The sequence below is a fragment of the Canis lupus genome, chromosome 31 (genome assembly GCF_048164855.1).
Source record: "Canis lupus baileyi chromosome 31, mCanLup2.hap1, whole genome shotgun sequence".
Classification (NCBI taxonomy): domain Eukaryota; kingdom Metazoa; phylum Chordata; class Mammalia; order Carnivora; family Canidae; genus Canis; species Canis lupus.
In genome coordinates, this window is record NC_132868.1 from 27,575,768 (window position 1) to 27,603,069 (window position 27,302).

A 27,302-nucleotide genomic window follows, 5' to 3' on the forward strand; every position below is an offset into this window, starting at 1 on the left:
TTATCTGGGGGCGGACGGCAGACCTGCCTCATTGCTCTCACCGTCTAGGGAAAGCAAACCCTTGCACAGATTAAGCCATCGAACCTGGATTATGGTAACTGGTGTCAAATGAAGAGTCCACACAGGCTTTCTGGATTCAGCAGTGCCAGACCCGTACTCGATGCACTCTTGACCTGGATTCAAGATTAATTTGTCACCAAGACCGGGCAAGCAGATACCCGGAGCATTGACAATGTAGTAGTTTTTTTTTTTTACTATGGAAATCATACTCGATGATGATGCTGTGATACACAATAGCAAGTATTTTCTACAGAGAGGGAGCATTTGGATTAGAGAGACTTGAGCCACATCCAGCATTTCTTCTTTAAACATTAGAACACTTTCTGGGAAGCCGCAGCCTAAATTGTAGCTTATTGCTTGTTTCTTAGCTGTCATTTTTGTTTGTTTTCTTCTAAGAAAGTAAACATGCTAAAAATATATATATATTTTGCCTTTTTTCCTCCAGCCTAAACCTCTACGGTGGGCACATTTAAAAGTATCAGTCCTAGGGCGCCTGGGTGGCTCAGTCAGTTAGATGTCCACCTTTAGCTCAAGTCATGATCCCAGGGTCCTGGGATTGAGCCCCATGTAGGGCTCTCTGCTCAATGGGGAGTCTGCTTCTCCCTCTCCTCCCTCGCTTGTGCTCTCTGTCGCTATCTCTCACTCTCTCAAATGAATAAATAAAATCTTTTAAAAAATAAAAATAAAAGTATTGGTCTTTTACAAACTCAGTTCACCATCCTACTGGTCATTTTTACATCCTATTGTTTTCATGAGAAGACTAGTTGGAAAACTAGCATTCCTTAAATATAAGTATTATTTTTACTCTTACCAGTATCCTTCTTTGAGGTGCACAAGTTGACAATATCAAATTATTTGCTATTTTGCCCCGCTATCCTAAAGAAACAAGAATCCATCACACAAGGTAGCCAGTTGAGAAGGAGGAAAACACATTAGGCTGTTTTTTTCTTCTTACTGATTTTGAATTAAATCGGGCCAAGAGTCTGGTGGATTAACAGCTTAGAACGTGTTAACCTTATGTGGGGATCTGTAAATGATTATTTGCCCTCAGGTTCAGCTGGCCGGTCAGTCCTCCCCCTGAGACACATCAGCAAGGTGAGGGGGCCCCACTGAGCCTGCCAAAGCTATACTTCACAGCGAGGAGGGAAATCTTGCCAAAAGGTTTAGCTCACAAGCTGGCCGTCAGCCATTAGCCGTCCAGGTGAAGCTTCACTGTCTTGACATGACAAGATGGGCACTTGACCAGCTTTACTGCAGTAATGAATTGAGCTAATACCAGCTGCATGCAGGCAAAACCTGCCCTGGAGCCCAAGGCTCTGACTTGAAAGAACTTCGAGAATTCCATGCATTCATTCAAATATTGGTTGAACACCTACTAGATATGCCTGACACTGTGCTAGATGCTAGATCTGTAATAGTAGACTTTGTAGATATGGCCTCTGCTTTCTCATGGACCATTCAGGCTAGTGGAGCAAGTCAACATTAACACACAAATTGTGGTAAGTACTAGGAAAGAAAACATAACATGCTGATTAGATTTGAGGCCAGACTTTATTTAGACTGGGGGCTAGGGAAAGGCCTCCAACTTTCAGCAGGAGAAGTTACTTGGGCAAAGAGGGAGGCATGGTCAGGTTGAGAAATAGCTCATGCTAAGGCCCTGAGTCAGGGGCGAGCTCGGCTTTTCTAGGAAACTGAAAGGCAGCCAGTACGCCCAGAGCGAAGGGAGCAGGATTGTGAGCGGTGCAAAGGAGGTCTGGAGCGTTGATCAGGACCTAGGGGAGGAGGGATAGAGAATTAGTATTACATGCTAAATATTTCATCCTAATGTGCTGCTGGGAAACCCACTAAGAGTTTTAAACCAAGATGTGACATAATCTGATTTTTGTTTTTAGAAGTGCTTTTCAAATTCACAAAAGGTAAGGCTGCAAGCGCTCAATTTTTAAATAACAATTTGGGAACTAAATTGAAAAGCATGAAGCTATCAAAGCTATCAAACAGGGCGACTGGGTGAGTGAATGAGGCTTAATTTCTTTTAAAACGATGCTTGATTAATGTATGCCATTTAAAATTAGGGCCAGAGGTCTGATCACCTTAGTTGTAGTGACAGCTCTGCTAAAGAGATCACTTCTAATCCTTTGGAAAATGGATTTGATTTTAAAAACCTCAAAACAAAACACAAGTAGCTTAAACTACCAGTATAAGTTTCCTGTGCTGTCTGCAAAGCAGATGTGTGCCTTTTTTGCTGGCTGCTATTCCTCAGAGTTACCCTCGAAGTCAGAGGCCGTGAGACAGAGGAAGCGTTGGTGTCTGGTCATAACGGATTGTGTTTTATTTTCCTAAGGTTTTTTTTTTTTTTTCTCTGCTTGCCTGTTAAGAATGAAAACAAGCCAATTCTACTGTCTCAGATGAAGGGAGAGGAGAGGTATCAGTGAGGAGATAGGGATTCATTGGACTCAAAAGAACTTTCTATCTTGACTTTCTCAATAAATAATGAAAACACCAGGGACTCACAATAAGTGAACATTTTGTTGGCCTAGCCTTTGTTTCTGAAAGAGGCTCTCTTTGCTATTTGCAGAGGAAAACTGGCTTAAGTTAGAGAGTTTTAGAAGAGTCGGGATTAATGCACACATTACCTTTCCTGCTTATGAATAATCCATGATGGATTTTCAGCCTCCTCTCCAAGAATGAGTCCACTCATTGTCCACTGTCCCGAGGTGCGTAATTTCCTAACCAGTACCTTTACCCTCGGAAAGAATTTATTTCTAAAAGATGAGAAACTTTCATAATTTAATAGCTTTAAGATAAAGTAGTAAGTGTATGAAATCATTATATGAAGTTCTAGCATCTTTATTACACTTCAGAAAAACTTTTTAGACCAATGTCTGCTTTCCTACCTTTTAGCAAATAGAAGTCACTCAAACACCTCTTTTAAGAAGTGACTGTTAGATTGTAAATTCCAGATTGTTGCTTAACTGGCCCCAGGAAAGCTGGTTAGAGAATGTATACCTAAGGAAGCTCTTAAGCGCTAAATCCCATTATAACTAATAGCATCTCAAAATTACTCTTGTATTGAGGCGGGGTGGGGGGGAACAAGAAGATTTAAGGACCACTAAAGAATTTTAATAGTTCCTTAGAGGTTATGTTAATAGAGTTTAATCATCAATTATGCCTCTTTCCTGTGTTCAGTGACACACTAGGAAAATATGTCAGTTGATGAGCAATTTGCAGAAGAGATACATGATATAAATTATGTCTCTTTTTTCATCAGTACTTTGTTTTACTCTTTGAAATAAATCTTTTGAAAATAGTGGCTAATTTTCATAATAAACTAAAATTTCATCACAAACTGATGTCCTAGCTTTTGAAATATTTTTTCCACAATGTAAAAATGAAAAAAAAAATCAGTGCCATTACCCTTATTACATTTATAGAGGGAAGACTTTGAATTGAAATCTAGTAGTTTTTTGTTGACTCTTCACCCAATGCTAATATGTACCATGATACTAATTTTGTTGTTATTGTTCATTTGGAAACCTCAAGATACAAAATAAACTTAATTTTAAAAGATAGCTATTTGATAGCCTGAAAATAGTAGTGGGGGTAGTGGATTCAAGGAGATGACAGTTTCTGAGTCCAAACATTTGGCTTCTATTTTTTTTTAAAGATTTAGTTAGTAATTTATTTGAGAGAGAGAGAGAGTACATGCATGCAAGCAGTAGGGTGGGGGGAGGCAGAGGAGAGAGAAAGAGAATCCTCAAGCAGACTCCCCGCTGAGCACAGAGCTCTACTGGGGGCTCCATCCCAGGACCCTGAGATCATGACCCGATCCAAAATAAAGAGTTGGCCACTTAACTAACTGATCCACCCAGGTGTCCCAGCAAGTAGAGACCCTTAGATATGAAGCTGTTGTCCAAGCACATTTGCCCAGCAAGAAGCACAGTTGAGCCCAGAACCCAGGTCTGTGACTCCTGATCCAAGGCTCTGTCAAGTCCAGAACCATCAAAGGCAGCCAAGATTGTAACTGTGGATGTATAAGCATTAGTGTAACTTTTAACTCTTTGGTTAATGTCACTGGAGAGTTATGTATTTACGTTTATAATTGGTATTAAAATTATCACTGAATGACCAATAAAACAATCAAGCACACTTTTTAACATTTTTGTTTTCTGATGCTATTCACAATTGGAACTGGTTTAAAAACACAGTTGTCCACTAGAGGTCACCTTTCCTCAAGATGAGGGTCAGTCGCCTTCCCTAATACTGGGTTAACCTAGTTTTAAATCAACCACCATCACCTTGGAGAAATGAACAGCCTTTTCTGCCGATGGGGGATCCCGAGGAGTGCTGTAGCTGCATGCACTTGTATGGGTAGGTGAAGCTGTCTGGGCTACTGAAAATCCTGGAAGGATGAAGGGAGATGGTGCTCCCTGCTTCACCTGTGTGCATGAGTGCACACACACACACACACACACACACACACTTTGTGCTAGTTATGGCTTGACTCCTCTTGACAGACCAACTTATTTTTATTTGAAAGTCTTGTGTTAGCCCTGGCAGGTTTATACTACCTTTCACTTTTTTGCCACTGTTTGTTCTCTGGGACTCCAAATGCTGGGAAATGGAGACAAAAAGAAATGGTCCTTAAAAACTGACATAAATTTGGGATGAAACCATGTAGACTTCACCCAAATTTATCTGAGTCAGTTACTATTTTTCTACAGCGTGCAAATTTCAGTCAGCATTGGCCAGAAAATACTATGGGGAGAGGACTAGGACTGTGTCCAATAAACAAGCACTTTGGCAGATTCTATTGAAATATAAACCATCGCATTATTCTAGAAGGAGAGGGAGGCTGCCTGCTATAGCACTGCCTGACGCATCAGGTTTCAAACTGTGTCTGTAGAAACCCAGGGTCACAGGAGATATTTTTAGAGGTTCACTTGCACCTGTTATTGGAGCTGCTAAATACCTCATCCCCAGTACCCCAAAAATTCTAGTTGGTAATTAAAAGAGTTCTGAGATGTGAAAATAATTCTGAATAGAGTACAAATAAGATTGTCTATGAGACTTTAGGCTTTTGGAGAAAAGTGGTCCCAAAAAGCTGTGGTAAGAAGAATATAATATTTCAGCCCAAATGTAGTGATTCATTCCCTCATATCTATGCAAAGTATTTTACCCCACCCTCTTTTGACATCAGCATATTAATTTATCCCTCCAGGTTAAGTAGTCTTATACAGTCCTTAAAACTGAACTCGGAAATGTGTCATTGACTTATAGGTGGTATCTCTGTACTGGTCTTGCTGAAAAGTCATGCCTGTGCGTGTCCAAGAAGGTCAAATTATCTGAGATGCCCAAGGGGCCCAGCACAGTTCAGTTCCAGGTTGGGGTCAAGCAAATCCACTGGGCACATTCCTTCATCAAGCCTAATAGGTAGATAGCACAATGCCACGTGAATGCCCCATACCTCAAATGAGCAAGTCTGGTTCTAGACACATGACCTGTTGGACTGCACTGTGTCTTTTCTTACCTGTTCATTATGACAAATGTGAACAGTGGCTATATATTGTTATTAAGTCAATCTGGAAATAAATTTCTTCTTACTTTACTTTCAAGCTTCTAGATATATTTAATGAAAAATATCAGAGATTGCAACATAAGCTGTTAAAAAAAATGACTGCCACCATGCTACTTATCTTTGTGAAACCAGATTCTCCAGATGTGGTGCAATCAAAATAAATAAATAAATGTAAAAATACAGTTGGAATAAAACTTTAACTGACATCTATAAATTCTGTTTTCAAATACTTATGTACAACACAACAGCCTCATGTTCCCAGTAAAGGATATAATGGGTAAATATTAAAAATTTGAGCTAAAAATTTTGTTGATTAAAAACACATCTGTTATTTTGCCTATCAATCTTCATTTTAAAAACAGATTCTAATACTTCAAAAAAAGAAACAATGAAGTGACAACCATTGACTCACACTAATAATTTGCTCAGGAAACTGTTTTTTAATACCTGATATAAAGGTAACCAGGGTCAGAATAGTCAAAACTTTTGAGTAAATTAGTTTATAATGTTCTGTAAGACTCCCAGGTAAGTTTCTTATTTATAGTTATAAGGCTAAAAACATTATAACCCATCTCATTTTTGTCCTTCTCTCACTCCGCATTTCTGGGCCTCAGAGCATGTGGGAATATCCTGATACCAAGCATCCTCTCTGCTGTGTGAGAAATGACCTTGATCCAACAGGAGCCTCCAAGCCCATTACAGGCACTCTATCCCCGAAGTCACAGACAAATCAACATGCTCAAATCATAGTTCAGTGAATCAATTTAAAATGCCTCTCCAAAAGCAAGGAAATGAGGATGTATGACATATGTTGGACCACACTTCCTGAGTCTTATTTTATGTCCAGCCTTTCTGCCACAGCCACCTTCCCTGTCATTGATAAGGTTGTGAGCTGAAGTTTGAGAAAGGAGGCCCAATTAGACAAAGGTGTCTGCCAATGGACAGGCAACTTGCTTTATCAGAGACATGGGGCAAGTTCCTCTGGCTTCCTCTGTAGCTTGCCCCCTCTCCTGATGAGCAGCTATGGATTGTATTTGCGGTTCTTGGGCAGACGACACATGGGCCAGAATGGATGTCACCAGTGGACAGTGTACAATCTAACAAATATTGAATGCCTCTGGCTATTTAGTGTGTTGTGAATATTAGGTGCTTCTTTATTCTTTCCATGTCTTTCTATGCCCCCCACACACATGCTTGATCCATGTCTAACACATCCAGATTACTTACTTAACACATACGGTGAATTCTGCCTCTGTCTACTTGCTTACTCATTGTCTAAATCTAAACATCTTACGCATTTCACATATCTCTGAAAAGCTATTATATATTCGTCATCTATTCTTAACACCTCCTATAAGTTTCATCCGTACCATTTGTTTTCCTTATTCTTCTACAGTTAACTGAATCTTCTCAAGTAATACAGCAAACTACCTACAAAATCTCTTGGAAAAGCTTTCCACCGTATTGTATTGGTCCAGACTCTCTGATCCCACTCAAGTTCTCTTTGCCTTTCAGGTCTTAACTACCTGCTGCCCTCTTAACGGCCCAAAGATACTCCCCACCTGTGCTCCTGCATCTTTCTCCATCTCCACCATGACCTCCTCCTTCCACAACACTGTTTCATAACTTTGCTCATCATATCTTCAGGTCCATGGCTGAATGAAGACCCACCATGTGCTCCTGGTCTAACTCCAGGACCTGGCCCTTTTGATTATTTTTCACCCATTGCCTTCTGTTTCTCCCTTCTCACTAGCTCCTTCCCCGCTGAACACATAGATGTTTAGGTCTCCTCTGTCTTAAAAAGCAGCCACAACCAGTCACTCTGATTCCATTATACACTCAATCTACCACCCTAATGCTCTAATTCATCAACAAACTTCCTTACAAACTGCTTTCTACTCAGTCCTTCGACTTCTTAACCAATTATGACCTGGCTTCTACCCTAACACACTACTACTGAGATTATTCTCTCAAGAGTAACCGATGACTTCCTAATAGAACTAATGGCTCTTGGTTGTGTTTACCTTCCAACCTACTAGTCTTATCTGCTTCCCTGCAGAAAAATATTTGAAGCAATCAAGCTCTGCCAGCACCCCCCCCCCCCATTAGCCCCTCACTACACTGGTTTTCATTTTCATCTCACCCTGTTAACTATACTTGTTTTGCTTTCTCTTGTTCTGTATATATGGGCTTTCACCCAAGATTAGTATTAATTTCCTGTTGGTGCTATAAAAATTTACCCTGACTTAGTGACTAAATCAATACAAATAATTATCTTATAGTTTTGGAGGTCAGAAGTCCATAAGGAGTCTTATGGGACTAATATCAACATGTCAGCAGGGCTGTGTGCCTTTTAGAGGCCTTTCCCTTTCTAGAGGCCTCCCACACTCTGAGTGCTTCCTTTGTCCTCAAAGCCAACAACACTGGGCGGAGCCTTTCTCACACTACCCTCTCTCTATTTCTTCCTCTTCGGCCTCCTCCTTTTACTTTTAAGGACCCTTGTGATGACATTGGACCCATTTAGAAAACCAGGATAATCTCCCATCTCAAGGTCAGCAGATTGGCCACCTCAATTCCCCTTTCCTGGGTGGGGGTCAGGACATACATACTTTGGCAAGTCATTATCATGTTTACCACAGGGATGTCTTTGTTTCTTACTAGCCCTGTCTCTACAGTCTCTCCCTTCATCTAATTTTCTACAGCTCAATTATCCTTTCCCTGAAAAAAAAAGAATTCTACCTGTTGGCCTGACTTCTCTCTACATCCCCAGTTGCCCCCTATACCTTCAACTCAGAACTTTATGGGGAAAAAGAAAATAACTCATTACCGCAGCCCAACCCCCACCCCCACCTCAGAACAAGGTCCCCTTTCTGACTTCCCTGTTCCTTTGCATAGCTCCAGTCTTCCTCCAGCCTTGGTCTCAAAGCCTCATGACTCTTTGTCTTGTTCACTCCCCACATCAGATCACTGGCCGGATACATCAGTTCGCTTTTTCACGGTGTCTCATGCAATGAGTCGCTGTCTCTTCTTTTCTATTCCCACTATCACCTCCATCATTCAGGCCTCTCTTTGTTCTTGACCTGTTGCATTGCTTTTATTAGGAGAGGGGCAAAAATCCATTTCTGTTCCTCTCCTGAGCACCTAAGAACTGTTCTACATGTTATTCTCATTTCATCCTGTCAGCAATCCAATGAACAAGGAATTAACATCCTCAATTGCTAGAAGAGGAAACTGAGGCTGGAGATCAATGAGGTGACTTTCTGAAGGTCATGGTCATTTATACATTCATTTAAAAAATATTGATTGAATGCCCGTTATGTGCCAGGTACTATTTCAAATGCTGGGGATATTAACACTGAATAAACCAAGCAAGATCCAAGTTCTAAGGAAACTTAACGTTAATCTAGAAGTAGAAAAGATAGATATTCAAGAAGTGAACAACCAAATGAGCAAGATTATTGCAGCCTCCTGGCTTACCCTGAGAGTTATCTCCTTCCCCCGAATTCCTAATGAGCAGACAACAAGATCTCTTTGAAGGCATAAACCATTCATCGTTACATACAATCATGTGTGTACTGCCTTATTCCTCTTACCAGTCTCCTTCAGGACAGAAACACTTTTTCACATGCCACAGAATAGAAATCCGTTTCAACTACCAGGTTGTAAGAATTGAGGGAAGTGTTGAGGAAAGTAGTTTGTACACTAAAGAGCCGTTTTCTAAGGTTTGTTGTCTTGGTGATGCTGATTGTGTTCTTTGGGTGCGTCCTTCAAGGACCTAGTATCCTCGATGTGGCCAGAAATTATTTTTCTTATAATTCCCTTTTTTCCATCGTCCTGAAAGAAGCACAGCTGAAAGCTATATAAAATGTCCACCTGCTTTCCCAAAATTCCTAAGGAAAAGCTTAAAAGTTTAAGACAATGCTTAAGACAATGGCTTCCTTGCTCATCTTCCCCACCCCCCCATAACTGTTTTTTTCCTAAAATTTCATTACAAACATTTTCAGACTGCATAGTTCTCAGGTGAATAATCATTTATGTGCCATCCAGACTCTACAGGTAAAGTTGTACTAAACTTGCTTTGTCCCAGCTTTCCATCAAACCATCTCCTCTGTCCATCAATTCATCTCATTTATTTGATGCACTTCAAATGCCTGCGTATCATTAACTACAGTTCAAAATTTGCTAACCAGACCTTTTTTATTCTTTTCAGGGAAATTTTGCATACAATGAAATGTACGAAATTTAAATGTATTGTTCAATGAGTTTTGGCAAATGTACCCACCTGTGTAAGCCAAGCCCTTATCAAATCACACAGCTTGTGCCAGAAAATTCCCCATGCCCCCTCCAAGTTGGCCCCTAATCCCAATAATTCACTTTGAAACTGTATGTTTGCATGACCTGTAGATGTGACTTTTTATCGCTACATTTGTTACCCCAAAAATCTCCTTCATTCTATTGCTGTTACCTGCCACCGTTGAAAAAAGTACTTTCCTGGATTTACAGACACCAGAGTTTGCTTAGGGGCACAAAAATAGCTTAATCAAGAAATACTCTCATTTTTCTTCCTTTTAAGCATACCTTTGATTCAGATTTTGGTAGAGCCATAATTAAACCTCTTACTTTATGATAGATTTTAATTTTGAGGCCAACCTACATTGGCTCAGTCAAAAAGGTTTATTTCTCTAAATCTAGTGGGCCTTCATTTAGCATTGTTTAGTAAGAACACATTCACAAGAAATGAACCTAGAAAATCTGGAGGGTTTTTTTTTTTTTTTCTTACTTTGATGCCTTGTTGTTGTTGCTTGAGGACAAGGAGGATTTATATTCTTGAGCATGTCACAACCTTCCTAGGCCTCATTTTCCATATCTGGAAAACAGCAGTGTATCTCTTAAGGTCCCATCTAAATCTGAATCCCAATACTTTTTATGGGAAGGAAAGTTGTGTAGACCTAAGAAGAAAAAAGAATGTCTATGCTACATGGACCATACTTAAAGAGTTGGCCAATATTTTTTGGTCCAAAAATAACAAGTGTTACTGTAGTTTGGTAAGTTATTATAGCTAAAATGTTTTTGGAACAGCTGGTTTCTGTTTAAAGTTTTTTGTACTAGCAAATCATAATTTAAATTGTAACACAAAGTCCTTTCCAATGAATGACTATAAAGAGAAGCTTGTTTGATATATGACTTTTTTTAATCTTGTGTATACCGCTTGAGAGGGTTTTTTGACAGGATTTGGGATACAATTGTCAGAAATCTGTTCTCCCCAGAGCCACCTCTGAGTCACTTCCACTATTTATGGAACAGCAACTGTGAAGTGTGGGATCATGTTTAGACTTTTTTTTTTTTTTAACAACACATGATAAATGTTTTTAGGAGCTTATATAATCTATCCCAGAGCTTTTCGTTTTCAGAAGAGAACAGTCCAGGAAGCGGCTTTTTAGGCCTTGTACAGCTCGAAAGCATGTTCCTGAGTCTTTAAGTCATAGATTGTCAAAGTAGTAACTGGAGTAGTTTTGACAGCCTTTGAAATTAAAGCTGTTCTATCTTGGAAAGTTGGGGTAGGCCTTCTATATTAGGTATGGGATTTTCATTTCATCTATTTGCTTGCAAAAGGAACTTTTACTATGACCTACTTTTCCTTACACATATTTAGGATTCCGGAATCTTTATCTCGGTGGTTGTATATATAGCAAGCCCCCAGCCCACCCAGAAGTCTCTCTGTCCTGTGTGGTTGGATTACTCAATAGAGAAGGATGGGAGTTTGGGACAAGGATGTACTGAATATTGTTTCCTTTCCCTGAAAAGTTTCCATCCCCTTTCCTTCATCCTACATTTAAGAAGACTCAGGATCTAGCTCAGGCTTCTGCTTCATTCAACAAGCTTTCATTGTGCCACCTGCCAATGAACAGGCTTAAAGAATCCTGCAGGCACAGGACTTATCTTTCTCCTGTATTCCACAGAGAAAGGCTGTGAGCTTCTGCAGGGTACATCTCCAGAGCACATTTCGTTGGGACCCCATGAACCCAGTGCTGAAGGAGCAACCTGTGAGATCATCAGTTGGGCCTTCCTTTCCACCTTTTTCACTCCCCTGACTAGGAGACTGAAACCATGCATGTGAGCGTGTCCCTGGAGTTGAACTCAGGTAGCAAACTTTTCTCCTGTTTGGACCTCAAGTATTGAATATTAAGAATATTTATAAAAAATTGGTTTTTCTCCTCCCAAGCAACAGAGGTGTTGTTACAAAACTGTAAGTGTTTCACCGTATATTCCTACCACAAATTCCCACCTTCCTTAAGATTGGGCTTGATGCAAAAACTTGTCAAACATCTTGATTTCATTCCTCAGGCATAAAGTATTTGTTTTTCTGTCAGTAGCATACTGAAGACTGTGTGGTTAATAGTAAGAGTTTTTGAGGAAGTATATAGATAGGTAAAAATGAATTAAGAATAACATCTCTATTGACTTTTTTTAATTTGGTGGTTTAAATTCAGTCAGGTTTTCACTGAGTACCATTTATGTGATCAGGGCCATTTTATTAAAAAACAACAAAACAAATTGTCTGTGGCAACTGAATAATATAGATAAGCAAATTTTATTTGTGTGTGTTTATTTTCTTAATTTCCTGTCACTAAATTAGCTTCAAGAATTTACAGAGCTTGTTTCTTCCTATATATCCTAAAATCCCAGAATGACTCTGCGAAGCATTTCAGACATTGTCCGCCCCCTGCCACCCCCCACCCACGCCCAAAACATGTATTTCCTTTGAGCAACCGTCTCCCAGTCCAGAATTCTTTCCATTACACTCTTAGGTAGAATGATCTGTCTCTAGGATCGTATGTCCTGTATGGGGGTGTCTATATATTCAAGTCCTGACATTGGATTAGGTAGAGACCCTTACCTTAAAAAAATAATAAATTGGGATCCCTGGGTGGCGCAGCGGTTTGGCGCCTGCCTTTGGCCCAGGGCGCGATCCTGGAGACCCGGGATCGAATCCCACGTCAGGCTCCCGGTGCATGGAGCCTGCTTCTCCCTCTGCCTATGTCTCTGCCTCTCTCTCTCTCTCTCTCTATGTGACTATCATAAATAAATAAAATTAAAAAAAATTTAAAAAAAAGATTTTATTTAAATAAATAAATAAATAAATAAATAAATAAATAAATAAATAAATTTAAAAAAAAAACACTTGCAGTTTAGTCACCTTTTCATGAAATGAATGAATGATACCGACTGTCCTGCCTTAAGGAGCTCCCTCCCTAAACGGAATTTAGGACTGATTATTTCATTCGGTTTGTGGGTGGCTTGAAAGGCAGCTCAAAGCCAAAAAGGAGCAAGAGGTTGGGGGGGGGGGGGGGGGGGATGGGATCCAAAGAATCACAAAATAACCCTCCTTTGAGCTACAAAGTTGACAAACACTTCCGAAACTCAACACGCAAACACGCCCCTTGGGGGTCAGGCCTCAGCAGGGCCTTGTTCCGAGGCGCCAGGAGCCCCGGGGCCGCCTGCGGGATGCTGCTGCCCGGGCCCCGCGCGTGCGGCCGCAGCATCCCCGCGTGCCCGTGTGGCGCCGTCTCCGTCGCCGGCCTCCCTCCCTTCCGCGGGGACCAGAGTGTTTCCACATCGGTTCCCCGCCTTCACGCGGCACCAGAAGGTCACGGCGGCCCCAGCCCGAGCCTCCTCTTTGTGCCGATCGTATAATTGGCTGATTGTGCCGCGATGAGCGCCCCCTCCCCCGGCGCGGCGCAGCTCCATGTTGGCGAGCGCCGGCCCCGCGCAGAGCGGCTCGCGGGCCCGCGCAGGTTGCTCGGCCGAGCCGCGCCCGTGCCCGTGCCCGTGCCCGTGCCCGTGCCCGTGCCCCGCCGCGGGGAAGCCCCTGCGCCCCCCGGGCCCGCTCCCCGCCGCGCCGCCCCCGCGGCCTCGCCCCGCCGTGCCGCGCCGGGGTGTGGGCCCTAGGATGCACGGAGATGGTCCACCAGGACAACTGCTCGTACCAGGTGAGACCCGAGCCCCGGGCGAGGCCGGGATCCGTCGCCGGAGGAGGCCTCCTGCCTCTCCCCAAAGCAGCAGGTTGCCTCCCGCCGGGGCTCCAGGGGGGAGCCCGCCGCGCCCTGCGCCCGGCCTTCCTCGCCCACCGTCCCTGAATCGCAAGGAGGTTTTCCGGGGAGCAGTGGGGCAGAAAGCGCTGCTTCCTTGGCCTCTAAAGCGTATTGTGAAATCCGCGGAGGTGATCCGTGCTTTTTGCACGCTCCCTGTGTCTGTGCAAATAAGAGGGACTGCTGTAAACTGTGATTGAATCTGGGGGGGTGGGTGGGGGGGAGCTTCACGGACGGAGAAGCCTGGCCAGTAGTCACCCGGGGGCCATTGCAACATGCGTTTTGTTGTTGTTGGTTTTTTTTTTTTTATTGTTTTTTGTTTTTGGTCTTTTTGCTTTGCTCGCTGCGTAGGATGGGAGTTGTTTGACATCCAGTGCATAGGATGATCTTTAAGGAAATTATGTACCTAAGAAGTAGTCACTGATGACCTGAGAAACCGTTTGGAAAATCCGGCCAGCAGGCACTTGATGTGCGAAGTTGCACTTGCATGTCTTCCCCCAACTTGTTTTTACTAGCATGTTGCTTTCAGCGGTGAGTCCATAAGAATGAAGGTGCTGACATGCATTAAAAAAAAAAAAAAACTCCACATGGAAAATTTTTTAGTGTTCCATATTCATCTTTGTGCTAATCTGCTGTGTGGAGTTTTAAATTAAGCAGACGGTTTCGGAAGACCAGAACTACAGTGGGAATAACTCCTTCCTGCGACTTGGACTGTCCAGGCTACATTGAAAGGGTCCTCCTTGTAAGCAGACGAGAATGTTCTCAGAGTAATTGCTCTTTGCAGCGGACAGCATGGCTAATCCAAGTCCAGGGTGGTTACCATTCGGGTATTACCCAGCTGACCGAGTTCAGAAGCTCTAAGGGACCAATTCTGTAATTTAACAACACCTCTTCCTCCTGTGGGCTGGGTTACCTGAGACAAGCAGGTGTCTCTCATTAGGTCAGGTTTCCCAGAGGTAAACGCATGGGGACAGAATCCTACATTTCACAAGGCTCAGGACAGCGGTTTCTCAGCGAAGTCCAGTGCACCTAGGAAATATACTTACGCACTTTTCTCTCTGCCTCATGACTGGAATTTTATCATTACAGGCTTGTTTTATTGGATTTTCATTTCACAGTACATGTAGGTCCAGAGATCCTAAATATTGAGATTTGCGCTTCACAGGAATTCTTCCCCTGAGAAAGGGAAGATGCCAAGGAAAAGCCAAAACTTCACTTACACACAATACAGAGGTTGAGGATGGAGAATGTCACACCTCTGTGGAGAGCCTCACCTAGTTATGGCATGGCTCCAGGTGACTCAGTTACTATAATAATTAAAATAATTTTTCTTCTCTCTTTTCAGAGAAGCTATATAATTTAATTTTTGAAAGGCAGACTACTGTGAGATTATCCTCTATACCTTTTCATTATGTTGATTCCGAAATCACTGGTTTTATAGGTCAAAAATTGGTCAGATACCAGCAATTTCATCTGAGGAGAAGGGATTTTGTTAGCCGACTGCTTCTGAAAAAGACAGATTGATTTTCTTTTGCATGAACTACAACATATAACACTGCCATTGTGTGTTTAATAGCTCTGAAATATTTGCTTATTTGCACAATAAAATTAAGTGTATTAGGTAGATAATAAGAGTCAGTAGATTCTGTATCTCCCTGAGGTTTTGGAATACAACTACCTTCATTTATTCTTTTGAAACACCCTCCCTTTATTCATAAATCAGTAAAAAACAGAAACATTAACCGTGAATCCAAATCTCAATCTACTTAGAAACCTTAGTTTTAGAACTCACCTGGCACCACACGTGATTGGATTCAGAAAGGGCAGTTTCTCCATGTCCTTGGCTTGATGTTGTCATAGTCACTGGTAATATCGACAGTATGATGTTTTTCAGAAACCTTGCCCTTTTTCAGATGAAAGCTTATTTATTTGTTTGTTTTTAAGGATGAAAATGCAGTGATTAGAGCAAATTCCGTAGGGTGGCATTTTTAGTGAGTAAGTAGGATTTACTTCTAGGACTGATTTCTTTCTTCTCATAAATGTATACCAAGTTTTCTTAATGCAGAGTCCATGAATGGAGCTCCAGGGCCCATTCCCCCAAAATTAAATGCACATTTTGGTGCATATGTCTAGGTGTATGTTATTATTACAATCATCATCAGAGCATTAACAGCCTCCTAACTGGTCCTGCTCTTACCCTTCCCCTGCCCCCCACTGTAGTCTAATTTTCAACCCAGTATCCAGAATGACCTATTAAAACCTAAGTCAAAGCATGTCACTCATCTCAAAATTCTCCTCCTCGGAGTAAAAGCCCACATCCTTCCAGGTTCCTGGCCCTGAGGGCCTTGGATCAACTCGCCCCTGCTTCCTCTGGGACTTTCCACATTCTCCTTGCCTTTCACTCCCCTCCTGCTATGCCAGACTGACCTTGAACTTGCTGTCCCTCTGCTGCTGTATGCTTCCCCCAGGTACTCCCATGTAAGGCTGCCAGATTTAGCAAATAATCTGCAGTGTTTGGAACATGCTTACACTAAATATCGCCCTCTGTTTATCTGAAATTCAAATTCAACTTGGCATCCTGTATTTTTCCTGTTAGTAACTCTCTCATTTCCTTCAGGTCGTTGCTGAAACGCCACCTTCTTGCGAGGGCCTTCTCTGGACTTAACCCTGTCAATTTCCACCTCCTCAGTTCTATCCCAGTGTTTCTGTCGCACTTGTCTAAGTTACTTTTACACTTGGCATTCATCACCACCTATCAGATACATATTTTACATATTTTCTAGTCACTGTCTCCCTCACTTTATGTAAGCTCCATGAGGGCAGGGGTGTTCGTATTCATATTCATCTGCTTTCCCAGTGCTTAGAACAAACCCTCAAGTCATACGGATGGATATGCCTGCTCTGTGTAAAATTGACTAATAAGGGACACCCGAGTGGCTCAGTGATTGGGTGTCTGCTTCCGGCTCAGGGCGTGATCCTGGGATCCGGGATCGAGTCCCGCCTTGGGCTTCCTGCATGGAGCCTACTTCTCCCTCTGCCTGTGTCTCTGCCTCTCTCTCTCTGCATCTCTCATGAATAAATAAGTAAAATCTTTTAAAAATAATAAAATAAAATAAGAAAAAAAGGCATTGTAAACATACTGTGGCCATCGTGGTTTCTTATATTTTGATAGCCACTGGGATATCTTTCAGCCTTATTCTAACCACCCCCCCCCCACCTCACACCCCACACACATCCACCATTAGCCTGCACTGTTTTCATTGTCTGTGGGTCAGAATATCCCTTTGTTTATTGTTAGTTTTCTCATCTATGAAATGGGATTTTCCCTAGTTGACATCTGGCACCGTTCCTGCCAGAGGCCACCTTTCTGCACGAATAAGTCAGTTATGTGAATTAAGAAGCACCTTCTTCTAATGCTCATCAGGGGCTCAGTGAAGACTGTAAAGCTGCCCCAGGAAAACCATGTCTCACTTCATGCCCTGATCATTTGTTGCGAAGGTGTGGTTGTATAATCGATGTACTGCTTTTCCAAATAGGTGATTATTTTGAAGAAGAGAGTCTCACTGCTACCAAGAGCTTGGAAACTTTTGTTCGAAGTGCATGGACGCACTGTGCTTTGCACAGGTTAACCCAAGGAGGGATGCACGGGGGGAGATTCTCAGACAGGATTTTTCATGGTGGTTTCGTTTTGAAAGGTTCTCACATTGTCATCGTCTCCGTGTACTTCTCCCTCGCAGGATTTACATTAGCCCAGAGGTTACTGAGGCATGTGTTGTCATTTTCAGTTGTAGCCGTGTTAAAAGATAGAGCGATCGACCTCCGTTTTCCAGTCTTGGGAGGAAGCCAATCTCTTTAGGAAAGAACCTTGCCCACAGCTTCATAGGCCTGGCAGCCTGCAAGAGGCCAAATTCTTCTAAATGGTCTCTGAGAGCAGGCTTTGAAATACTGTTAACTTGAAAGCACAAGTTTAGGTCAAGGGGTCCGTTTTGCTTAAAAGCTCCTAAATATTTTCTCCTCTTTCCCTGCAGTTGGTTTTTTGGGGTTAGTGTGTTTATAAAAACAATGACATGCTTTCATCCCTTTCTTTCCATCGCTTAAATTCCTCTATGACCTTAGATATAGATCACACCCTCACATTCTTAGCTACTGTGGGAATGAAGACTTGAAAGAAAAAAAGGGAAATGGTATGTGAATGACTCTCATCTCTTTCATAACATAAAGAGCTGCTTCTTCAAATACACACCTGGTCTTGAGGAAGCGCAGTAGAAATCCTTAATGTTCTCCCATTTTTGTTAGGATATATTCCAGACCCCATTGTGTGGATTCAGGAGCTGACTATCATCCGAACCCTGGACAGAAACACTCCTCCCTCTAAACCCTACACTCCTCCCCCCATATGGCCATCAGTTCTTTGTTTTGCTGTGTGCCTCAGCCTAGAATGTCTCCCACCCACACACCACCTGCTTCTACCTATTGCACGTTGATGCAGCTTCCGAGGCTCACGTGCCGTCTCCTTTGGGAAACCTTCCCCTTGCTTCCCCCACTCAAAATTTCTCCTCAGTGAAAAAAAAAATTTCTCCTCAGTGGACTTTGTTTTTCTTTCTAATAGAACCCATTTACAGCTAGTGATAATCTAAGTCTGTATCCCCCATTAGACAACAAGCTTCTCGAAAAGGATCTTGTTCTAGGTCCCTAGTGTATACATGGACTATGTGTTCAATAAATGTTTGTTGGATTGAATTGCATTTTCTGCATCTGAGTCCCCAGGATCAGGATTGCCCATCCTAACACTAGAGAGAAGCTCAGATCTATGCACTGCAACAGGGAGTTGGTGAAGCTGACCGCAGTGCTCCTTGTATCTGGCTCGTGAACCTCTTGGACAGTTACCAGCATTTCAAACATCCCGTGTGCCAAAAAGGGGGATGTAGTGCAAAGAATGAAATAAATGAGACAGACATCCCAGCCTTCCAAGAGATAATCCATTAAGAACATACCTCTGTACCTATTTCTCCTTCACCCGGAGAATTTTCCCAGGGTGAATGAACCTCATGGTCTGTCCCCAAGCACTTTTTCAATATACCTCTGGGCAGTTGAGACAAGTGCTCATCCCCAAGCTGCCTTTCTTAATATATCAGTTTTGCAAAGTTTCAATGCATCCTTTTACCATATAGAGCAGTAGTTCTACTGCCTTCTGAAACGTGAAATTTTTCTTGGGCGAAACATTTCAGTCCAATTGAAGTGTCATACCCAGCACATAGGGTAAAAGATGCCCTGTATTGATCTTAAACAACAAAAGTAGGGAGTATATCAATTTAAGTAGTACATCAAGATATTTCTTAAATTCTTGCTGGAAAAAGCAGTAAACATGCCAAGATTCTACTGGGTTATTTAATAGTTAACAAAGGAAAGGAAATATATTCTATCCCTACTGACATCAGGCCAAGTGAGGGCTCATTTCCCAATCCGTTCTTCCTGTGAATGAGAAAACAAGATATCAAATTTGAGTTCATTTAAGATTCCACCCAGTTTAAGCCACCCAGTTTCATCCATACCCAGGAAGAAAAATATATTGACCTAACAGAGAAGGGAATTTGAAAGCATTTTAGTGCACTATTTGATACAGGCTTTTAAATATAAGTCCAACAAAACAATGTTCTTAGTCTATAGATTTTTTTTTTTACTGAAAAAAATTTTTCCAGAGTTAATAATGTTGAAGAATACTTTGTTTTCATTATTTTGCCTAGTTGATGTATAGTTGCATTTTTGGGGGGAGGAGGTAATATATATATCACCTTAATTAAGAAAATAATTCTGGATATGTAAATTCATCTGCACTTGTTTTTAGCCAATATATCTGAAAATCTAATTTATATGTTTTACCACAAAAGGAACACAGTGATAAGTGCACAGATGAAAAAAATCATTTCAACGGGGTTTCATTACGGGCCTGATCTGAAATAGAAATGTAGTACAACACATCATTCCTATTTAAAGTAGCACTTGGGGCTTCAAACATCATGAAACATGATGTTTCAGACATCAAACAATTTTAAGAAATAAATATGCAACACATTTCAAGATGAACATCTAGTATTTACTCTTGGAACGGGGTGCAGTGAGGGATGGGAAGAAAATAGGAACATCTTCCTGGTAAATACCAGTGCATGGATGGTTTTCAGATAGTAGAGACCCCACATTCACATACAGACACACGTACACACACACACACACACAATCTTGGGTGACTAATCACAATTCCATATGCAGAAGCTCAACATTAATAGAGCCATAGCCCAATTAAGCCATATCCTATTATTTATTTATATCTTCTATACCAAGGGAAAATTTGAAATCTTGATGTACTTACTATTCCCCAAAGTGCAGTATACAGATGCATCAGAAACTACCAAACTTCCTGAAATAGTGAGTCCTTTGACAAACTACTTGAATTCAGAAGGAAACATCAGAAAGGCCCGTGACAATCAATACAAGAGAGCCATTAATGGGCCAAGATTGCTAAGAACACAGAGAAATGTAATGAGGGTATTAATACTGATCCCACTTGGAAGCTGTGCTGCGGCCATCAAAGTGACTGCAGTTGAGTTTCTTATACTCAGGTTTTCAGCTGGACAGAGAGATCCAACTGACAGAGAGATGCCTGTAGCGCTCAGTCTTTTTGATACGAGTAAACATCTGATAGCCTGTCCACTGCCAACTTTTTCACCTCCTCCACCCCATACTCCCAGTGCCATTATTTTAATTGTTTTAGTCTGCACCAAAAAAAGTCTATTTAAAAATTGCCTGTGGGCAGGCGCCTGGTGGCTCAGTCAAACATCTGACTTTTGATTTCAGTGTCAGGTCCTGGTCCTGGAGTCCTGGGATCAAGCCCTACATCCTGCTCGCTGCTCAGCAGAAGGCTACTTCTCCCTCTGCCCCTCACCCTGCTCATGTGCTCTCTCTCTCTCTCACTCAAATAAATAAATAAAATCTTTAAAAATAAGTAAATAAATAATAAAAAATTAAAATTGCCTGTGGGGCACCCCATTGGTGGCTCAATCCGTTAAGCATCTGACTCTTGATTTCAGCTCAGGTCCTGATCTCAGGGTCATAAGATCAAGCCCCACATTGGGCTCTGGGCTGAGCAGAAGTCTGCTGGAGATTCTCTCCCTCTGCCCCTTCCCCCTGTGCATGTGTGCTCTCTCTCTCTCTCATAGATAGATAGATAGATAAATAAATTACCTACATGTTTTCATAGGCTACTTAGCTATCATAGTGAAAAAGCAAAGCAAATTTAGATAACCTTTGCACAGAAGAAAAAAACAATTTCTTTGAAAAGAGATTATAGGTAGGCTTCGGTTTGTATAGCACATGGAGTTTGGATGTTAAGGCGGAAGGCAAGGCAGTGGGATGCTGATGGGTTAATCAGAATGAACTAGAGTTTCCATCTATGAATAGGAAAATCTTTTGACAATGCATAAGTGATTTTTCCCAGTAATGCAGTTAATGTTTTCAGAGTCGATCATTTCCACCACTGGCCGATAATGATCATTTAAAAGCATTAGCTCACGTGACCAGTGCCTCTTGCAATTCAGATTATGGCTTGACAGGAAACTGAAGCTCTCCATTCTAGTCCTTAAATTTCAGGGCAGAGGGTAAGAAGAGGCCATCTCAAGCTCAGGCACTGTGAGTGGCTGTGTGTACATTTTCCAAAGGAAAGTGGTAGCATCTGAGCCCGTGTTATGTCAGCACAGTTCATTTTAGAGAGGTCAGCAGGAAAGAACTAGGGGAAATTATCTGTAGGAAGGACACGAGGGGTTGCTATCCCTTTGTGTTTGAATAGCTACTGCAAAACCATCCGAACATTATGCTCAGGTCTTCCAAGGTGGTCTTTTGTTTGTTCCTTTCCTCTACTCATTGGAACTAAAATTAATTACAGTGTTGATCCCAAGCATCCAAAGTCAGTGTCTTGCCACCATGTCTGGCAGTATGATCTGAAATAGAAGGATAATAGCTTATAGTGAATTTTTTATCAAGGTCTAAAGCTGTGCTTCTGAAATTTAAGGTGCATTCAAAATTCCTTGACTCTTTTAAAAATGAAATTTCTGATTCAGTAAGTCTGGGGTGGGACCTGAGAGCTTGCGTTTCCAGTAAGCTCCCAGGTGATACAAATATTGCGCTCTGAAGGACACACTTTGAGTAGCAAAACTCTCGAAAACACCGAAGATTGGTCCCCATGGTAGGAAAATAGTAGACATCTCAGGATGGCCCATGCCATTCAGATAGCAGTGGTACCACTCCTTCTGGAAAAGGTCTAAGTTATGAACCTGTCTATGTGCTGAATACTCTTTTAGGTGCAGGTACAAGGTGAAATTTTCCATTGGGGACCACCCTACAAGCTCTTGCACCCATGTTTTGGGGGAGATGTTCTATCAGTTGCCTCTCTGTAGTACTTAGTAGAGAACCACTTACGACAATAAATGGCAAAGGGGTTAGAGGAAGGGAATGGTCTCTAGTACTTTCTTAGTACTAATCCTTGTTGCTGTTGTTTGGCTGGGAAATTTCTATCTTAGATCTTGAGATGCCCTTCTCCAAAAGATGATACATTAATAGTATATGTATGTATATGTATGTATGTGGTCGATATATTACTAGTATGTATATATTAATTTGAATATATATAGTTAATAGAGTTCAGTCATTTAACATACATACGTATAGATAAATAGAAAATAGATAGATAGATAGATAGATAGATAGATAGATAGTTTGTATATGGACAGTTGCTGCTCTTTGTCCAAGTGTGTGTGTGTATCGTGTGTGTGTATCTCCACCCAGCTAAATTTAAAGTAAAAAGATGTAGTCAAAAAAAAAAAAAAAAAAAAAGTCATTAGACTTATATAGTTTTATGTGTTTTACAGTCTTGTAAATCTCTAGATTTTTATGATTTCATCCATGTTAACTCTTGATTATAAAGAGCTAAGTGGACTAGGATGCTAATCTAGGCAAAAGATTGAAATTCCTAAAAAAAAAAAAAGAAAAAAAAGATTGAAATTCCTGAAACCTGTGGTAGCCTCCAACCCTTCCACTCAACCAGACCCATTTTTTACCTTTTGAACGTAGGTGATTTCCACAGAACATTTTAGTCAAAAAGTACTAAAATGAACTACCAATGTTTCCTACTGTGGAGCATTTAGAGGAAACATTTTAAGTAACATACATGTCTCCTCCTTTCGTGTATGTATTCAGCAGCCGTTCGCTGTCCACTTAACGTGTATAAGGCGTTGTCTGGATTCTCTGGGGAAAACAAGATAGATAAACCAAAATCCCTGCCCCCTTAGGAAAAAAAAAAAAAAAAAAGCTTGAAACAGCTGTTGGAAAGAAGCCGTAGCAATGATTAAAACACCATGGTAAACGAGAAAGGAAAATTCACTATACAGTGTGTTAGGTTATGACCATCAGGGAAGGAGCTTTTATTTCATTCCTTGAAGCCTAATCATCAGGGGATAGCGGTGATCCATGCTGGGTGTTCCAGATGTGTGATTTATGAAACGTTTTAGTACGTGATACTCTGTGTGCTGCCAAAATTCTCTCTGTATTAAGCCCTAATTTTTAAAAGCTATGCTTGATTGATTGTGTGCCGTTGCTTCTTACTGAGGCAACCAGCAGGAGGTGGGCCAGCACACCCATTGAGAATGTGAGCCCCAGAAGGGGAGGCCCCAGGTTTCAATTCTGGCCTGACCATTGGCAAGCTGCCACACCGTGGGCAAGTTACTCAACCTCACCGTGCTCTCACTCGGCTATAAAATGCAGTTGATAATATCTACTCCAGGGGGTTTCTGTAAGGACTAAACACATATGTAAGAGGCACATGTAAAGTGCCTGCCAAATAGGGACTCCTCCACAAAGAGTAGCTGTTACTATGTTAACATATGTCATATAATAAGGTGCATAAGTGCTTTCTTCACTTTAATGAACCTCCTTGGTCAGGATTTAATATATCCAGGGTCCTTGAAAGTAGAGAGCATTTTTACCCAAAGCCTCAGCTTTGGAGAATTCTTCAATGTTGGGAACACCCCTGCTGGGGCAACGCTGGGTGGCCAGCATTGCCTTCCAGGCCTGGAAGATATTCTGCATGCACACAGTAGGACCCTTGTCTAGAGTGAGGGCCCTGGAGTCTGGAGGAGAGTAAGATAAGGGGGAGATCTCCTAAGCCCTGCCCAAATGCAAGTGTGGCTTATGAGGGACAACTTGTCATCATACTGTCTGGCAGACGTGCAAGCCATTCTCTCAGGAGCTGAGCTAGGGAGATGAGGGTGGGCTAAAGGCAAGATTGGGATTTGAGTCCAGGACTGCACAGGATAGTATTTGCTTTACAAACATAGGGCTGCAGTCAACTACATTAAGACACATTTATGCCACAAGTCTTCCACAAATTGAAATGTGTGGGTTTTTTTTTTTTTTAATTTCTGGGGAGAAATGCTGAATGTGAGCGTGTCAAGGCTATCTTGAATGGCATTTTTACTTGAGAACTCTTGTCGTAACAGCATTGAGGTTGGCCAGGAATTCATATCGGAAAATGAGGAGGACATTTGCTGCTCTTTGTCCAAGCATGTCAGAGTATAAGATGGTTTGTTAAACGGTGGCTTGGCCTTTGAATTCTCCTTTGGCCCCTTTCTCCTGCAAACAGTAACTTTTTAAAATAAATAGTGGGAATATTTTTAGTTTATGGTAGTAGTAATTTGATAATGACGAGTATGTGCTTGTGTGTGCACTTCTGTTTGTGTGCTTCTTGCGGCAAAACATCCTCCAGCTGTGGGCCTTCTCCTTCCCTGTATGTAAAGACAGTAAAAAAAAAAAAAAAAAAAAAGCCATGGGAAAAGGGTAAAGAGAGCAGCAAAAAGGAACATTCTCTTTTATGAAAAAGCCCGCCACTGGCTGGAGTTTTTTTTCCCCACTGACTGGATTTTAAAGAAAAGTTGATGGATCTTTTTCTCTTGCCTATATGGATAGAACAAAGCACTGATCTTGAGGCAGAGGGGTCCTTCTCTAAGATGGAAATAAATGTTGTCCTTTTGCTGGGGCTACTACCAGAAGATGTGATTTTCATATCTGATTTTAAGAAATGGTTGGTTATAGGAAAAGAGGAGGGGAGCAAACATCTGTCGTCTTACAGGTTAGTCTTTAAATTATACTGTTTTCATTTTGTCATGGGATACCCGGCTTTTAAGTCACTACTGAAGTCTGGGAGGCTGGGGTTTTGCATCTATTTTTATCCCTCACACTACCGTGGTTCAGAATAAGGTTGCTGGTTTCCTCGCAGGGCTCCAGTCCACACTCAGCCCTGAACTGGGGAGTGGTGGTGTGTGTGTGTGTGGGGGGGGGGGGGGGGGGTGTCGAATCAGCCTTCCCTTGATTGGGAGGAAGAAAGGTGCTGTGGAGAGAAATCCAGGCAAGATCACTCAGGGGAAGGGGACAGCAGACGGTGGAAAGGCTGGACATTCAACAAGCTGAGTGTCGAGGCAGAGTGAGCCTCAGAAACAGCAGCTGCCCCTGTGCCAGAGCTGAGGACAGAGCAGGGAGGCCGGGCAGGGCGGTGTCTCTGGGACAGAGCAGGGGCAAGGACATGCATAACGAGGCACAGGCTCTTAGCTGGCTCTCCATGGCAGCATGAGCAAGTAACTAGGGTACTGGGCGATTGGCACATCAGCCTATCAGAATTCATGGGAGGTTATTTCTTAAGTGAAATTCTAAAGAGTTAAAGGATGAATTTGGACAGTGATGGAATGGATGACATCATCAGTCAAGAATCCCCATTGGATATGGAGGGGAATTATAAAAAGGTAAGGGGTGGGGGAGAGCTCTTTTGTTTGTAAACAATTGGACCATTTTTCTAACTGGGAGAAAGATCACCCTTGAAGAGTGGCCAAATTCCACACTTAGTTGCCATTGCCATAACATATTCAGGAAAACTAAATGCACAGAAGTAGAGGCATTAAGTTAGAAAGGTTCTTCTTTCTGCTTTTCTTGGCTTGTACTCATTAATATATTATAGCAGTAACTTGAATACATATGTTGTTATTCTGAAGTTGAAACAATTCTATCATGCATTTAGTTGCTAGGCAGTCTTTTTATGTAAAAGAATAATTCAAAAAAATTTTTGACATATATTGCTAGTTTACCTGCAGTAAATTATTACTAGAATGTTTAACCAGTCTTTTAATTTTTTTTTAAATACAGAATTTTATTTAGAAACTGTTTAAAGTAGAAAAAAAACCCTGTCAAGAAAGACAAGGTGGAAAATGGGTTCCTAATAAAATGGAATTTTAGGGCAACAAAAGTCTAAAAGGCCACAAAAGAGAAATAGCACCACTGTTATTTGAACAATGGCTAGTTACATGCATTTTTTGGTAACCAGTCTTTTAAGTTTGACTTCTTTAACAATGAAAAATATAGTTTTACTAAGAGGAGGGTGAGTGGGATTTTGAAAAATCGATAATTATCTGCTAATACTTTGCTAGCCTTTTCTTTAGAAAGACCGTAAATATATTTTTGGAATGTTTTATCTGGTAATTGTTGGTAATAACAGGCCCAAGTAAAAATAGCTTTAGTTATATGGGTGAGGTCATGAAATTAAACTACAAGTATATGCTTGTCTGTCCACAGAAGGCTAAACTTAACACAGTATGTCCTTCCCCCTTATTGTCCACAAGTCAAGTGTAGGTCACAACACAGTACAGTGTGAAGAATAAGGGTCCTTCCATCATGGACCTGGAGAATAAGACCTCTTTGCCTTCAGAGGCAAATATGGGTAAATACTGCCTCTTTGAGCAGCAAAATTTGCTGCTCAATTTTCAGTTTGATCAACTAGGTCATGAACTTTTTTTTTTCCCCCAGAGTAAGATCTAGAAAGTTCTATCATGATAGTTTCTTAAGTATAAAAACATGAAGTATGGCATTTTATATATTAAATACTAAATTGTGTGTGAGTGTGGGGATGTTTTAAGTATGTACTTTATTTCTTAGAGCAGTTGACAGTAGCTTATACTCTTTTCTTCAGAACCCCAGACTTTAAAAGAGGTTTAAATGACCTGCCATGTTGCCCTATGCATTTTTCTTCCCCAGCGCTCCCCAAGAAGAGAACGAGTGCCTAAGGTAGTAAGTGTGCAGAATACTAAAACTCTGACACCTCTCAGTTGCCCCCTCCTGCGAGAAGCAGGTGTGCAAAAGTGGCAGAGGACACTCAGCAATCATAGTGGGTCGCTTGCCAAGCCCTGTCAACCCGTTTCTCATGTAGAAAAGTGTAGGTCAGTTTGCACTTAGGAAAAATGAAAGACATACCGTGGCCACTGCAGTAACAACAGAGTAATGACCACTGTAGTTTTTTTCCCCTCCTTGGAAACTGAGAGAGCCCACATGCCTGGAATGAGCAAGCGATGATTTGCAGGCAACCTGATACAGCACTGACTAAAATGGCAAACATGTGAGGCTCAAGTGGCTTTAAAACATCACCAGCAACAAAACAGAGTTGCATTGTGTAATTCTTTATCGAACTAAGGCAGCAAAATGCCACCTGTGAT

The 27,302-nt window shown here is 41.6% G+C and overlaps 1 protein-coding gene and 1 long non-coding RNA gene across 14 annotated transcripts in view; one reads left to right on the forward strand and one right to left on the reverse strand.

Moving 5' to 3' along the window:
• SCHIP1 (schwannomin interacting protein 1) overlaps window positions 1–27,302 on the forward strand; it is a 716,991-nt gene that overhangs the window by 650,613 nt on the left and 39,076 nt on the right. Inside the window, exon 1 of one of the 13 annotated variants that reach the window (XM_072807888.1) lies at window positions 13,356–13,626. The exons of 11 other annotated variants lie outside the window; for them this stretch is intronic. In XM_072807888.1, coding sequence (XP_072663989.1) covers window positions 13,597–13,626 — 30 coding nt within the window. In that variant the 5' untranslated portion in view covers window positions 13,356–13,596. Of the gene's footprint in view, window positions 1–13,355; window positions 13,627–17,367; window positions 25,566–27,302 lie in introns of those variants that run through there. One more of the 13 variants, XM_072807885.1, reaches the window with a different exon arrangement.
• On the reverse strand, window positions 1,593–16,266 carry LOC140622222 (uncharacterized). Its single transcript, XR_012021972.1, has 3 exons — window positions 16,153–16,266; window positions 15,518–15,629; window positions 1,593–1,832 (listed from the first exon to the last, which is right to left on the reverse strand). It is a non-coding gene; the product is annotated as an uncharacterized lncRNA (long non-coding RNA).